This window comes from Pelophylax lessonae, assembly GCF_965119305.1.
Source record: "Pelophylax lessonae genome assembly, chromosome: 4".
NCBI lineage: Eukaryota > Metazoa > Chordata > Amphibia > Anura > Ranidae > Pelophylax > Pelophylax lessonae.
The window spans coordinates 153,224,552-153,240,013 of NC_138771.1; the positions used below are offsets into that span (position 1 = coordinate 153,224,552).

General features: G+C 38.7%; 1 protein-coding gene across 2 annotated transcripts in view; it reads left to right on the top strand.

The window, feature by feature from the left end:
- KCP (kielin cysteine rich BMP regulator) overlaps positions 1 to 7,453 on the top strand; it is a 176,798-nt gene extending 169,345 nt beyond the window's left edge. For both annotated transcript variants that reach the window (XM_082252857.1, XM_082252858.1), the window contains 3 exons: positions 2,785 to 2,949; positions 3,139 to 3,436; positions 6,512 to 7,453. In XM_082252857.1, coding sequence (XP_082108983.1) covers positions 2,785 to 2,949; positions 3,139 to 3,436; positions 6,512 to 6,729 — 681 coding nt within the window. In that variant the 3' untranslated portion in view covers positions 6,730 to 7,453. The remainder of the gene's footprint in view (positions 1 to 2,784; positions 2,950 to 3,138; positions 3,437 to 6,511) is intronic.
- Positions 7,454 to 15,462: the final 8,009 nt, after the last annotated feature.

Here is a 15,462-nt window from a genome sequence, read left to right on the forward strand (position 1 = left end):
TGTGTCACTTAATATAACATAGGTGAGCCAGCCCATGGCTTACTGAAAAAAACATGTGAGGAAACTCATAAACTCACACCAGTGAAAATATGTCTTCCACATTCAATAAAACATCTTGTAGGAAGTAGATTTACGAGTTATATGCATGGCCAGGATCACTAAATCTGATATATCCCTGTCTCTTAGAACTTGGGTTTTATCAGCCATGCCATCAAAGGCAGGGAACGAGAAGCTAAGTGGAAGGTCAGCCCTTAGGATAGCAGCAGATATGGCCTATCTGGTAGCGGTCACAAAGCATCCAGTAACAGTTGAAATAGGAGGGAGTACCACACTTTCTAAAACCAATCTGGAGCTATGCAAATGACTGGAATGCCCACAGCTTTGATCCTTCAAAGTAGTTAAGGTTGTAGCTTCAGTAAAGGAAAGACATAAATCAGGGAGTAATGATCCCATGCTTCCATCAGTGCATCTGCTGCATATGCTGTTGAGTCCTACATTCTGAATGACAAATCTGTCCCATTTGAGCCAAACTAGATGAACAAAAAAGCTAGTAGATTTACATCCCCCAAGGCAGACATATGTCCTGGATAGCTTACCGATAGAGAGACTATTCCCCTGGGTCAAAAGTCAAAACATATTCTGCTGGGAGCCACAGTTGTGGCATTGTTTGAACCCAGACCAGATCACTATTCGGGAAGGAGAGGGCCCAACAAAGTAATGATGGATGAATTGCTTGAATCGGTAGCATGTTGACTGAAAGCTATGATTCTTCCTGAGACCAGCAACCCTGATCGAACCAAAGGTTCAGAACAATTCCCTGACCCAAAAGACTTACATTCATCGTGTAGCAAGGTTTCCAGGCCTGTGGCCTGATGTGGGTCTGCCATTAGTACCAGTACTCTCTCCAGCCCATGTGAGCTGTGACCCTGGGTGTGATAACTGAAGCAGCGACAACTCCGGCATCTTTGTTTGTGGTTTTTATTTGATTTAAAGGGGATGGGAGAAGGGAATGAGTGGGATACTCCTTGAGGCTTGAACTGATTACATGTGGGACTTTACTCCTGAAAAATGCCCGTTGGCGCTTCCTTGATGCCAGCCGGCACCAGCCAACGCTCACTAACGCTGTGAATATCCTGTAGAACACAGAAGTGCTGAATTGTCGACTATTAGTCCAGAAGATCCAGGACTGAGAACTGTAGAACTCCTGACACTGTTGTGCTGTAGAAGTCACTGAATACTGTCCCCCGCTTTGACCAGCTTGAGGTAGTATGAAGTAGAACTCTGTAAACTGTGCTTGCAACTGACACACTCTGTACAGTTCAGGGCCCAACTACAGGTGCCCCCTTTAACTGGAACTCTTCAGGGTCCACTGACTATGTATCCCCTCTGTAGCTTCAGGGTCCTCAACCTAGGTACCCCCTTTACAGCTAGCTGGCACTGGATCCCAGAACCTCTTCCGGAGCGTTCCCCTCTAACTTCAGGCAGACCCCCAGGGGCAATCCTCAGTACTCACGACCTGTGTATGCTTTCCTGGGACTGGACCCCTCTCTCTCTCCACAGGCTCTCGGCACACCGGATCCCCTCAGCTCACTCAGCATGCTCTGGACACTCAGGCGACACCCTGAGACATCCACCTTCCTCAGACAGGAGGAGAGACAGCTGCACTCTCCTTCCTGGGACTCTGCTCCTGCCAAAGACATTGTCTCATTGTGCCACCCCCAAACTTATACCCACTCCCAGAATCCTTTGCAGCACAATCTGCCTCCTGGGGTAGTTACAAGCCTGGATGTGTCCCCTGATTGGGTTTCTTCCACCGCCCTATGAGAAGCCTCTCACAGAATCCAGTGGGGAGACTCCCCCTTCAGCAGGCACACATGGAAACCATGACACCCTAACTATTAAATCACAGTCCTGCTGTTAAGCAGACAAGGCCCACTATATCTTTACCTAGCACCTACCTGTAGGGTGCTACAATCGGGACACTCTTTCAATCTAAGAGAAACAATAAAAACTTACCCTCCAACAATGCCGGGAACGGAAGCCATCATGATCGAGATATCTTGGTTTGAAAATGTAATGAGATCTTCTTTTCAAGAGAAGGGCTGTATGTGTCCCACACCATTACAAAGTTCTGAAGTGAAAACGAGCAAATGCAACTGATTCAAAAGTGGATTCCATCAATCCTAGCACTTGCATACTGCTCTGCAGGGAAGACCGACATTGCTATTGAAGTTACTGAACATGATTCTGCAGCTTTGTCAACTTCTTGTGAGACAAAAAGGCCTTAGCCATGAAGGGTATCCAGGAAAAGGCTCAAGAACTTCAAGCAATGTGATATATGCAGAGATAACTCTCAAAGTTCAGAATTAGTACTCAAGGGTTCACACTGAATAAAGCTCTCAATGCACCTCCTCAAAAGTTGCATATGGAGATATTCTAATTGAATTTGTATTAATTCCTAGATGGGAAGAATTCCTGCTTTTGATTTTGCATCTGCAAACAGTTTTGAACAAAAACTTTTGGTTCAGAGAATGGAAACCCCTCAACTCCCGGGACAGCAATCCTTGAATGGAAAAAAGAGGTTTGTCCGACATTGCTGAGACATGGGAAGGTGTGACGCAAGGATTTAAGGTGGAGGAAGATGGTGAAATTTTACTCACTTATTATCACCAAGCTATGTGTTTCAATGGATGATAAAAAAAATATTTTTTTATTTGTAATGATCTGCCAGTCTGCCACCTTGTTTTAATTTTTCTGCTTTTCCACTGTATTTATACCCTCCAGGTACAATGGAATGGACGATCTCATCTTGAAGTCAGCGTCCCAGGAACATATCGTGATCATCTATGTGGGCTTTGTGGAAATTTCAACAATTATCCTCAAGATGATTTCCGTGATCGAAGGGGTCAGATCCTTCTATCTGAGGCCGCCTTTGGAAACAGTTGGAAGGTGATGAAAATGCTGTAGTGTGACAAGTAGCATTCTCTAGCTATTCATTTCTAATGCTCTTTATCCTTTGATGGTTTTGTAAATTTTGAAAACCTCTATAATATGTAGTTATACTGTTATGATGATCTGCATATCTGCATGCAAAATTAAATTTCTGATCAGTTTTATGATATAAATGTTTTTACACAGGTACAAAGCAGTAACGACTCCTCAGGTGGGTGCTGGGATGGGCAAGATGTGGACCCTTGTAAACAGGCTGGATATCGTGCTAGGAAAGAAGCCAATGGTCGTTGCAAATTACTAAAGTCCAGCGTGTTTGAGGCATGTCACAGAGTGGTTCCACCAGAGATGTTCTTTGCTTCATGTGTATATGATCTGTGCGCATGCGGAGCAGGAGATGAGTGTCTGTGTGATGCTCTGGAAGCATACGCATCAGAGTGCAGGGAGGCTGGAGTTGTGTTGCAGTGGAGGTCTCCAGCACTATGCGGTAAGTACAATGTTATCTGTGGAATCTTATCTTGGTAATATATTTTTGTGAAAATTGTGCAGTTTTGAAGGAAAAATTATTTGTGTCTCCATAAAATAAAGAGAGAAGAATTATTTTTAATTCTGCATTATTTTATTAAGAATCTTTACAACATATTAACATCCTAGAGGACTTAATTTAAGCCTTGAGGATGGTTTAAAAGAATACATAAAACTTCCCCAGATAAAAATAACTGAGAACTCCTATCAGATGGACAGCTAAAGTCTTGGTATGAAAACAAGGGCCCGACACTGTGATTCCTGCTTGAGTGTAACATTGTAAAGTGTTATTAGAAAGCTTCAAATTCAGCTAGTTCAGGAGGGATCAATTTAATTTTGACCCATGTCCCTGTTTAACAGAAGTCAATCGTTAATCAATTGGGAATATTGGAAAGCTTTTCTCGATCAGTGGCTACAGCTGCTGATCAATGTATTCTGGCAGTGGTGAGTCCCATAGGGGGTTTCCTTCTTCTAAGTTTACCTTTCCAGAAAATAGCCTATGCAGTCAAGTGGGCCTTGTAAATATTAGAAATCTGTGCAAGTTTGTAAAATAATCATTCATTTTATTGTATCACCTGTAGGCCATTTGGGTCCCCTCAGCAACCTGTCTAAAAAAAAAACTCCTTATTAGCAACCCCCACATCCGGACTAGGAGGTGAAAATCATTGGATGCTCACCGCATTATTGCAGGAGTGAAATCGATGGGTTTAAACGCACATACAAATGTCAATGCGTGCGTCGGGGGCGCCTACACATGAAAATATTGATTACCTTACACATGTTACATATCGCTTTACATGCCGGAGTGAGAGCAAAACTTCTAGGCAATGTATTTACAGTTAACTCCAAACTGATGAGGTGCTTTTAACTATATACTGTAGGAGATTTCAAATCTTTGCCTATGGAAAATATACTGAAGTTTGTCGCTGTTCAACCGGTGCACGCAATTTTAAGGTTTGATGATTTGGGCATCTGTTTACTTGGTTTAACATCATCTTTTATATTTTAGCAAAAACAATTGTTAATTTATTGTTTTTTGTGCCTCAAAATTAACTTTAGTGTAATTTTTACTGAAATGTGTTTCCTAAACCATTGAGCTTATATCGTTTGACATACAAAATTAGAACTGCGACTTTTTTATTCTCTAAGGCACAGGTGTCAAACACAAGCCCCGTGGGCCGAATCCGGCCCACCAGGCCATTTCATGTGGCCCTCCCACCCAGGGCTTTTTTTCAGCTGGAACATGGTGGAACTGCGTTCTGCCACCTCCGGCTCTTGCAGATCCCTGCCCACCCTGCATGCACGCACAGCAGTGCCGACAAATGATCTTCCTTCAAGTGAGAAGAGACCACCTATACTGCCGGGAGGAACTAGAGCCAGGCATATGAGATGTAAAGAAGCTTTTTTGGGGGGTGGGGGCAGTCTGTACTCCGCACACTCCTGAACTCTGCACACTACATACTTCTTATCTCCGCACTCTGTACATAGCGCACCCATAAACCCTGCATCTGTATGTCATACACTCCTCAACCCCGCAGTCTGTACATAGCGCACCCCTGAACTCTGCAATCTGTATGTAGCACACTCGTGAACTCTACACTCTGTACACTGCATACTTCTAAGTATCTAAGTGGTTGCATAGTCTTACAGATACAACCGGCCCTTTAAGGACAACCCTAATGTTGATGCAGCCCACAATGAAATTGAGTTTGACACCCCTGCTCTAAGGTGTCTGTTTCAGAAAATATATCATGTTTTGGGGGTTTTATGTAATCTTTAGGCCTACAATGATTTTTAAAATAAAAAAATGCAAAAACAGCTCTGGCATCGAAAGGGTTAACTGGGAGAACCAGCCTTCAGTGTCCTTAGGCCCCTTTCACACTGACGGACCGATGGGGTCCACCTGTCAGTTTTTCGCGCATAGCGAAGCAGACACGGACCTGCAATCTGCCTGCTCAGTGGGGATCAGTGGAGAGATTCCCCACTTAGCAGATGGATCCGCTTGACGGAGTCCACTCTTTTTGAAAGGGGCCTAAACTTTGAGATTATGTGTTGCAGTTAAAAACAAAAATGATGAATTTTCTGCTGCATTCATTTTTGCAATTTTAACCTTTGCATTTATCTGGGAGGAAAAGTGAGCTCATAAACTAAAAAGGGAATGAGATATCTCAGTATTTTCTGTACAACACCCAGTGTTGCCATGGTTACAAATATGCAATATTCAGGTTTTTTTTTGCAAATCAGCTCTGTAATATAGCAGAAATAATATAAAGACAGTGCATACAGTTTAAAAAAATAATGACTGGCTAAATCGCGAAATGTAAAAATAATTTCAATAAATTCAAATTACAACATGTTTAGTGTACAATTTTTTTTTAATAAAGTAGAGTTTTATTTTCAACCTAAAAACCTTTTTCAACCATTTTTTACTTACATCAGAACACCCTTTAACAAACTTTAAGTGCATAACTTTGAATTTTGTTCTGGTAAGAAAAGGGGTAAAGGACATACCAATCAGGGTTGAATTAACAGTAAAGTGAGCAAGGCCAGCTGCCATAGGTATTGCAGCCAAAATGCCATGACAAACACTTTGTAGATTGTGCCTATTGAACAATGAGCTTTCAGGCTTATGTGAATGAAATCTGGGCTTGTGTTCATGGCATCCATTTGGCATCTGTTTGATATGTTTCTGGCATAATTTAGAATCCATTTTTAGGTGCATTTGACCTGCAGTTGATCTCCCTATGACCTGTTTCATTTACATTCTCATAGATTTGTATAGGTATGCAAGACTTGTTCATAATGGCTACTGTGTAGTGCTGCATTACTGACTTTATTGCTGCAGGTATAGGATGCAGTTCACTTATATGGGACCCATAACATGGTCTGAAAACATCTACAATTCCAGAAGCCATTTTGCAGACAACCATGGTTGATGATTTCCACAATGTGAATTTGCTTGTGCTTTTTAAATAAAGATATCTCATATCTGTAGTGTGATGTATTATCTACTCTTGTTTTTTTTTTTGTCTAACAGCTGTTGGCTGTCCACATGACAGAGGTTACGTGTTCGATGAATGTGGCCCTCCCTGTCCCAAGACATGCTTCAATAAAGATGTTCCCCTTGGAGTCCTGGAGTCTCACTGTTTTAAGCCATGTGTTCCTGGCTGTCAATGTCCAGCTGGGCTGGTCGAACATGAATCTCACTGCATTCCACCCGAATCATGCCCGAAGATTATTCATGGAAACCTCTGAATTTAAAAAGCATGCACACTTCCAGCATGAACATGTATGTGTGAAAGAAGTATTTTAATCAGCTTGGTGAACACACAAGCTTTCCTTTCCTGCACAGTAAAAAGCGTAATTCACATGTTTTCATCATCACAATAATGACCTTCAATATGAACTATGTCTTATTTTTTTTCTCCTGTTTTTCAAAGTGCATTTAATGTTCAACTTCCCCATTCAGCAGCATAGCCACATAATTAGCCACCAACAATTACTGAAATGTCTACAATGGAAAACATGGAGGAGACACCAGTAGTCATAAAGACTTTTAATGAAAAGAAGATTCATTCTCTATATATTTCTGAATGAAAATTAATTAGTGATTTAGTAAAACAGCATTGATTGTGACTGATTGCATTATCAGAACACACTATGATTCCATCTCTTATACTGTACAAAAATTAAACCAAATTGAGTCTTTATTCCTTACAAATAGGGAGAATATATCAAATTTACCTTGCAGTTCAGTTTACCTAAATTGACAACTCATGAATTAAATAATAAAACAAACTGCATGTATTATACATCCTTTTCTTTTGTCCCATCAGTTTATCTGTTTTGACTTGTTTCACATGCTGGGACATTAGTGTCTGCTGACAGATGAAATCTGTACTTTTCATAAATGTAGGTGAATATGTTAATAAACAAAGGTGAATGTTTTTTTTCTGGACAGTTCAAATAATACCACAGTTATAAATTCTCCCATCAAAAAACCTGTAAGGGAATTCTTTTTAATTATGGTTGAATATATAAGCAGGCCTAGCTCAGTGTAGTGGGGGTTTTCTGGCCTGCCCAAATAATCTAGACTGTAGTACTGCTTCGTGCCTTCACAGTATTGGAGTATAACCATTTATGCTACAGTCTGTCATATATTGCCACTAGTGTAGGGCAAGAAGAGTAAATCATTTTCCATGATTACTGTAACCAGCCATATGGTCTTTTTTCCCATTACTATCCTAACCATAGAAAATGGTCTTGTAAACGGTAATCTCAACACCATCATACAGCACAATGTGGTGGCCACAGAAAACATTTTCCCTGTTTTTAACTCTTCTATTTATACATCTTAAAATACAGTACATAACAGGACGCTTACTGAAAAAGCAGAAGGTTTCAGAGTTAAATTTACATTTATGTCAGCGTCTTGTACCGCTTATTTCCTTGTGTTGATCTATGTGGGCTGTGCTGAGCATTTGTGGTGCTTTGGATACAAATGTTTATTTAGGTACAATTAATTTATTAACTTGTCCACTCCACCCAAAAATAAAGTGCCCCTAGATGACAATTCAAGCAGTAGCCATGTCACTAGATTATAAAACTGGATTAATTTTCAGTTTAGTTCCTGTCCACACTGGCTGGCTTAACTCAGGTTGTGACCAAGCTGTGATCTGCTCCCAGGTCAGCCATGGCCACCTACTGACCACATTTCATTTTTAGTCTAGTTTTCCTCATTTTGATTATTACTCATCATGACTGGTGTCTTTTAGGGCCAAACTGTAATAAAAGCAGTGGCTTCTAAAAAATGCATTAGTAGAATTAACATGCAATACTCATCATACTAAAAAAAAAAAAAAAAAAAAAAAAAATTCATGACTACAAAGATTATTAGGCTTATTTAAATTATGCAAAATGGCAATAAAAAACAATCAGATTTCATTATTTGTCTAATTCGACTAACAATGCACTGAAATCTGTGGACTAATGCACTTTGCACATAATCACTATACTTTACATTCCCTGAAATATGTTACATTTTTTATTTATTTTCTGTTGCTGCACTGGATTCTGCCAGCAGACTAGCTACAGTAAATCTAGTTACAATGCCTTGTGCCTTAGATAACACGTACACTCACATTATTTGTTGCCTTCTCACCTCAAACTGTATGTATGCATTAGTAGCACACAGACCTACTGCCTTAAAATTTTCGAGTTAGCACATATATTTCCAATCCTCTATGAGGTGCTGATGGACTTGGAGTTTCGATCACTAATAGAGATTAATTTTGTCAAAAACCACTGTTTTTTTATACGTATAGATTGCCATATTTATATATCCTCCTTTTTTTATGACTTTGTATTCAGAAGAAAATGACATTTGTATTTATTGTTCCATATTCAAAAATAATAAAGATGGTTTTTGTTCTGTTTAACAAGTGCTGTATTGGTTTTATTTTATTCCTAAATGTTGTGAATATTTACCCTTAAAATTCTATTACCTCTTCTGTACATCAGTGTTCATTCTGCACAACTTGTATTAATGAACGGTGGAATACTTATAGCTGTAAAAGCACAAAGAGTGTTATAATTACAGTCCTACAGCACACAGTGTGGTGTAACTAACTACAACCATAGCAGCACACAGTGTGGTGTTATTAACTACAATCCTAGAGACACACAATGTGCTGTAAGTATAATGCTGACAAAGTTCACAATGATGTAACTACAATAGCAGCAGCATACACATAGGTAAAAATATAGTTGTAGCAGCACACAGTGTGGTGTAACTATACCCAAAGCAGCAGCCAGTGGTGTAACTACACCCAAAGCAGCACAGAGCCTTTTGTAATTACAGCTGTAACATCACGCACAGTGGTATAGCTACAGCCATAGCACCACTCACATTGTTAACTAAATACTGTACATACAGTAGCAGCACACACACAGTGATGTAACTACAGGTAAATATACAAGGCAAATATACTGTTTACTTTGTAAGGGAAGATTCACTTTGAAATAGAATTTGCGCCAGAGAATAATGAATGAGGTGAAGCTCTGCTGATTTCCATCTTGTTCTTCCAATTGTTCTTCCAATTCCAATTGTGTGCAACAAAAATTCTATTTTTTAATTTTCCTTGCACTTGTTTGAGTATTCTTTACAAAGTGAAACTTCACCACATCCTCTATACCAGTCATTGTCAATCAGGGTTCCTCTAGAGGTTGTTAGGGGTTTCTTGAGCTGTGGCTGGTCTTTTATCTGACAGTGCCAGCATAGTTCCAGATCAATGGCCACTCGGCAGAACCAGCAGCATGACACCAATGAGCTTTAGCATAAAACATTTTTTTTAGCTGTCTGAAAGGGTGACATTCTGATCACAACTGTGAGGGGGCGTTCTTCCCACTGACTATTAATGTAGGGGCATTTTTACTATGAACCATGATGAATTTATTTAAGCAAGGGTTCCCTGAGACCTGTAAATTTATTTAAGGCTTCCTCTGGGGTACAAGGGTTGAGAAATGCTGCTCTAAGCTCCTGGGCAAATTCCTTTAACATTAACAGCCTATTTAGATTTAGAAAATAAACTCCTATGTCTTTTTTCTCCTTGCTCTAATTGTATTAGATATTGAGGACGAGTATCCAATCTCATGCCACATAATATTGACAGAAAAAAGAGGAAACTTTTTGAAAACATAGGTTGGACAATTGTGCTGAAATGTGTTTGGTGCTTTTTTACAAAGTAGTTTCAACTTTGTAAGCCTTGTATAGGTGTAATAGGTGTTGTATAGGTGTAGAATAGAAAATATGGTGCAATAATATCTTATCTGCCTTGAAGTACAGTCAATGAATGTTGTGAGACGTTAAAGGAGGCTATTACCCATATTGTCATATTGTATTGTCAACCTCTATTTTGCAGCAATAACAAAAATAATTAAGTGGTGGTAATGGTAAGTGAATTTAGTGTAGTATAAATGGAAGAAAGATAGTGACACAGAGAGAGGGTTTTCAACAGTGAGAGAGAGGTCAAGGTTTCACGAATAGGGTTGATAGATTCATTCCTGCAGGGTCAAGTCTATGCCTTTTAATACAATAAAATATCTTCACCACTCTTGAAACTGCAAATTGCATTGTGATTAAGTCTATGATCCACCCATACACCCAAATCCTTCTCAGCCATTGATTTACAATCTAATTCTAGATCTGCCTTTTTGAACTAGGGTTTCCTTCACAGGATGCTATAGGTTCCTTGTTAAATGATTAGTATAGTGAATCTCATTTTCCTCTTTTTGATATGTAAACAATTACCTTTTTGTCTGCATGTAAGGGTAGTGTTCTCCTCACTAACCACTGACCACCATTTGTTTTGTCTGTGTGTAAAGGTAGCATGCTACACTGACCACCACTGACTCTCAATTCTTCCAGGATGAAAAGGCTGATAAAGGCTGCTCTAAATTGTATGATCAACACATATTTTCAGCTTTAAGTGCATAACATTACATTAAAGGCGTAGTCTGAAGCCCCATTCCACAAAATGCCAGAATTTAGCCAATTGAAATACCTTTTCAATGTCGCCACTTTTAAGAAAATCGGCCCAGCGGTTATTCTTTTATTCCCTCCCGAAGTTTTCAGCACTTCCTGGTTTTCTTCTATGGCAGCCATGATAAAACTACCTCTCCCAGCATGCCCACTCATCTCTTCCTGTAATCTCCTGCCCTCCCCCTGTGACTCCTCTGCTCAGTCCCCTCCCTAAATTATAATATTACACGCCCCCTTCTCTCGAACCTATTTCCCTATCCCCGCCTCTTAAAAAACGTCCTATTCTATTGGCTTGCCGAGCTCCAATGAGCTTTCGGCCGCCTCTGCGTGTGTCATTTGCTGAGCTGAGCCAATGACAGCTCAGCTCAGCGCATATATGAATAAATTAGCTAAGGGGGAGTATTCGACTCCGGTGAGGAGGCCGGCGCAGCCCGCAGTGACTCCTGGGAATCGATGAGTCACTGGGCAAAGAAAGAAGTCGAGCGTCATGAAAAGACCCAGCTTCCTGCCGGAGAGAAAGTCGAGGAGAAGACCAGGAAGAAGACCATAAGGAAAACGTGAGTATATTTAAATGTGTTATAACTTTGTGTGATGCTCTATTTCCCCCAGAAAAAGTTTGCTTCAGACTACTCCTTTAATAGACCACAGTTACATGTACCTATAACATGTAGTTGCTCAATCAACCAGCGCAAGTCAGTTTGTTGGAGATATCTTGCAAGGACTATATGTCACTAAATACGAATTAACAGTGTCCACTACTGGAGTCCTTATTAGTAATTTGGAAAGAGAGATGAACCACTGGGCAGCTGTTGTCTTTTAGGAACTATAAAACTGTCAGAATTATTGGGGCTAAAAAGGAATCATATTATTTTATACATATTGTTGTAGGGGCATCCTGGCAGCCATTTTGTCATGAGGTGAATGTAAGTTCATTGTCCTTGGGTAAAGATTCTTACAAAAAATCTTAGAGTCTTAGCAAAGACTTTCTCAAGCCAAAAAATGAAAGGGGCCTAGACAACACGCCAAGATAAGGACTAGCCATGGTGCCAGGCTGGGTTATAATGAGAGTGATGTCATTCTTGTCTCGACAACAATGAACAAGAGATCAGAATGTCTAATTTTTTTTAAGGGCTCATTTAAAAATCTGCTTGATGAAACATTATTATTATTTGTAGTAATTGTATTAGCCACAATATTATTATATCGTATTATATGAAGCATATACATAGACCTACTTAATTAAATAAGTTCTGGGAATGTTTTATATATATTTACTTTTATAATATTCAACCCATATTCATTATATATTGGGCAGAGGTACTCCTTGAATTATATGTGTATTATCATTGATATAGAAGGTATAAGCTTTAAATATATAGAAGTAAGTGGTATATGGATTACATTTTTTTTAAGTTGCTTCACTTACAAGGAATGTTAATTGCAGTGGTTTCAAACCCTATCCAGGCAACATATATTTAAAGGTAGATGGTACTCATGACAGGAAGTTGGCATAATAGATAACATACCGGAAATTAAGTTTTTCTCCAAGGCTTAGGTCAGAAGGTTATCTTTGAGAAAATAGTTGAATTAAATTCAATTTCCCAAACTTTTATACAGGCAAAGAGTGCCCCCTTTTTGGGTGATGGTCAGATGAGGTATGTGGAAAAAAAAAAACCACGTCCACATTTCCATAGGATAAAAATTTAATGTAAGTCAGAGAGAGGGGGGACTGAAAGAGATCAAGAAGGAAGTAAAATGCTCGGATGAGGTTCTGACACACTGATGGGAGACATTTGAAGCTAAGGCAGGCTATTCAAACGTGACATCCCAGGCAACAGACATAGAAGTTTTTGGTAAAGTATACATTTCTATATTTTCTATAGGCAATTTGCTTGCCATATACATCTGACTAAACCATTATTATTTTTATAGCATCAAGATTTGAATTTTTAAATCATTCTAACTGCAGTATAACTGGTCTATTTTTTTAATCTTGGAAATTTATACATGTATGTAATATATCCCCTTGAGGCTTATTTCAGTCCATAGTAAATGGTGCAGTTGTGATGTATTCTTAAAATAAATTAACTTAATAGTTTTTGGTAAAATAAACTTCTATCTGGACTTCTAGCAAGTCTTGGTGCATGATGTAACAATTTTTGTCCATGCATTCTTAAACGTTGAGTCAAAGTTGTGAACATCTGTTGGCCACGAGAGGTCACGTGTCAAATCTGTCATCTTTTGTTTCCATATTTTTTGAGCTCATGAGAAGCTATTAATCACATTCCAGAAGTTATGGGTTTTGGTTACTTTGATATTCTGTAATAATATCCTTTGATTGCATTTCTCACATTACCTGTGCGATACATATTATTGCATTTTGTTCCGCATTTCGTGTTTATTACCATTATATTTTTGACATTATTCTGCACTGATTTTATTTAAAAATATATATATATTTTTGCACAAAATTATATTCCTCTTATGTTCAGATTAGCACCAATAAACGATCTTGAGTTTTTGTTGATTTATAGAAATAAGTTAAGAATCTCCCTAATTGTAGATCCTTGCTTATTTGCATAAATAGACACTGTTTATCAGAGCAGTATAAACATTCTGACATAATCTTGGAAGCCTACTATGACACCATTAACAACTGAAAACTGTGACAGCTTCTGGTCATTTCAAAATATGTACAGTTTTTATAGCAATTTTTCTGCTTATTAGGTTGTGATGACATGTGATCAAAGTTTATACTAGATTATCTTAACTACTTGAAGACCAGGCCTTTTTTGACATTTGTTATTTACAAGTTAAAATCAGTATTTTTTTGCCAGAAAATTACTTAGAACCCCCAAACAATACATTTGGAAAAAATAAACTTTAATGAATTTAAAAACAAAACACAATAGTTACCCCAATTTTTCCATATAATGTAAAAGATGATGTTATGCCAAGTAAATAGATACATAGTCATGCTTTAAAATTGCGCACGCTTGTGGAATTGCAACAAACTATGGTATCTAAAAATCTCCATAGAGGAGGCTTTAAAATATTTTACGGGTTACCTGTTTAGAGTTACAGAGGAGGTCTTGCACAAAAAATATTGCTCTTACTCTAACGATTGCTATAATACCTAATAATGTATGGTTTGAACGTTTACATATGCAGGGATCGACTTGCATATGTTTTCGCTTCTGCTCGCGAGCATGTAGGGATGGGGCAATTAAATTTTTTTTCCTTATTTATTTTACTTTTTATTTTTTATTTTTACACTGTCCCTTTATTTATTATTTTTTTTAAATCACTTTTATTCCTATTACAAAGAATGTCAACATCCCTTATAAAGAAATAAGCATACCAGGTCCTCTTTATTGAAAGATCTTGGGTCATTAAACTTTACAAGCAAAAGAAAAAAAAAAACATATAACATATTTTGACTTTATGAGGAAAAAAATCCCTTGTTTATGCCCAAGAACCGAAAAGTGACCTCCCCGGTCCTCCAAGGGCATAGAGCCAAGTGGGGGCCATCTTGCTCTCATTGTCTTCCTGCTCAGTGATAGGCCACACCAGATCATTTCCAGGCTTAACGGATGGCTCCTCTAAGCTCAAAAACTACCGGGAAGTGGCGGGAGGGCACCTCTCCTACCGCCTATAAAAGTGATGCTGCTGGCGAATGCTGCTGGGATCACTTTTATTGGAAAGTCGGCCGCCTAATGAAAAAAGATACCGGGGTTATGGCATCTAGCTGCTGCCATAACCCCAGTATTTAAGGTACTAGTATTTAACTTGATGTATTTAAAGTATTTAACATGACGTATATTTACAGTTAGGCAGTCGGGAAGTGGACAATATCCAATGCAGAAGCTTTATGATATACTATAGTTATAAGTGAATCATTTGATAATTTGCTGTCACTGGCGACACTTTAATAGTGACAGACGTGAACAAATTCAACTTACATTATCTAGTGAAGTTGTTCCGTCCTTTTCACTATCTAGGTTTTTGCAGTTACCACATGTGTAGGGCTCGGTTCATAAAGATAACAAACCAGGATAAGAATCCTTCTAATAAAAAGTGATGGCTATTTTCAGTCTAATGAGATTTAAAATGTATGCCACATGACTGAAAATAAACATTTTTATCCTTGTGTTAAAGCTTTCCAAATTGAGCCTATAGACTAGAACAGGGGTCTTCAAACTATGGCCCTTCAGTTGTTCCGGAACTTCAATTCCCATCATGCCTAGTCATTTCTGAGAATGTCAGAGTTTTACAATGCCTCATTGGAAGTGTAGTTCCACAACAGCTGGAGGGTCGTAGTTTGAGGATCCCTGGACTAGAGGGTGGACTTTGCTGGTATAAAAGGCAGGATTTAACTTGACTTATACTCAAATTTTAAAGTGAACAGCCTTGCCGGGATGTATAAAAAGGAAGAAATAAATTGGGTT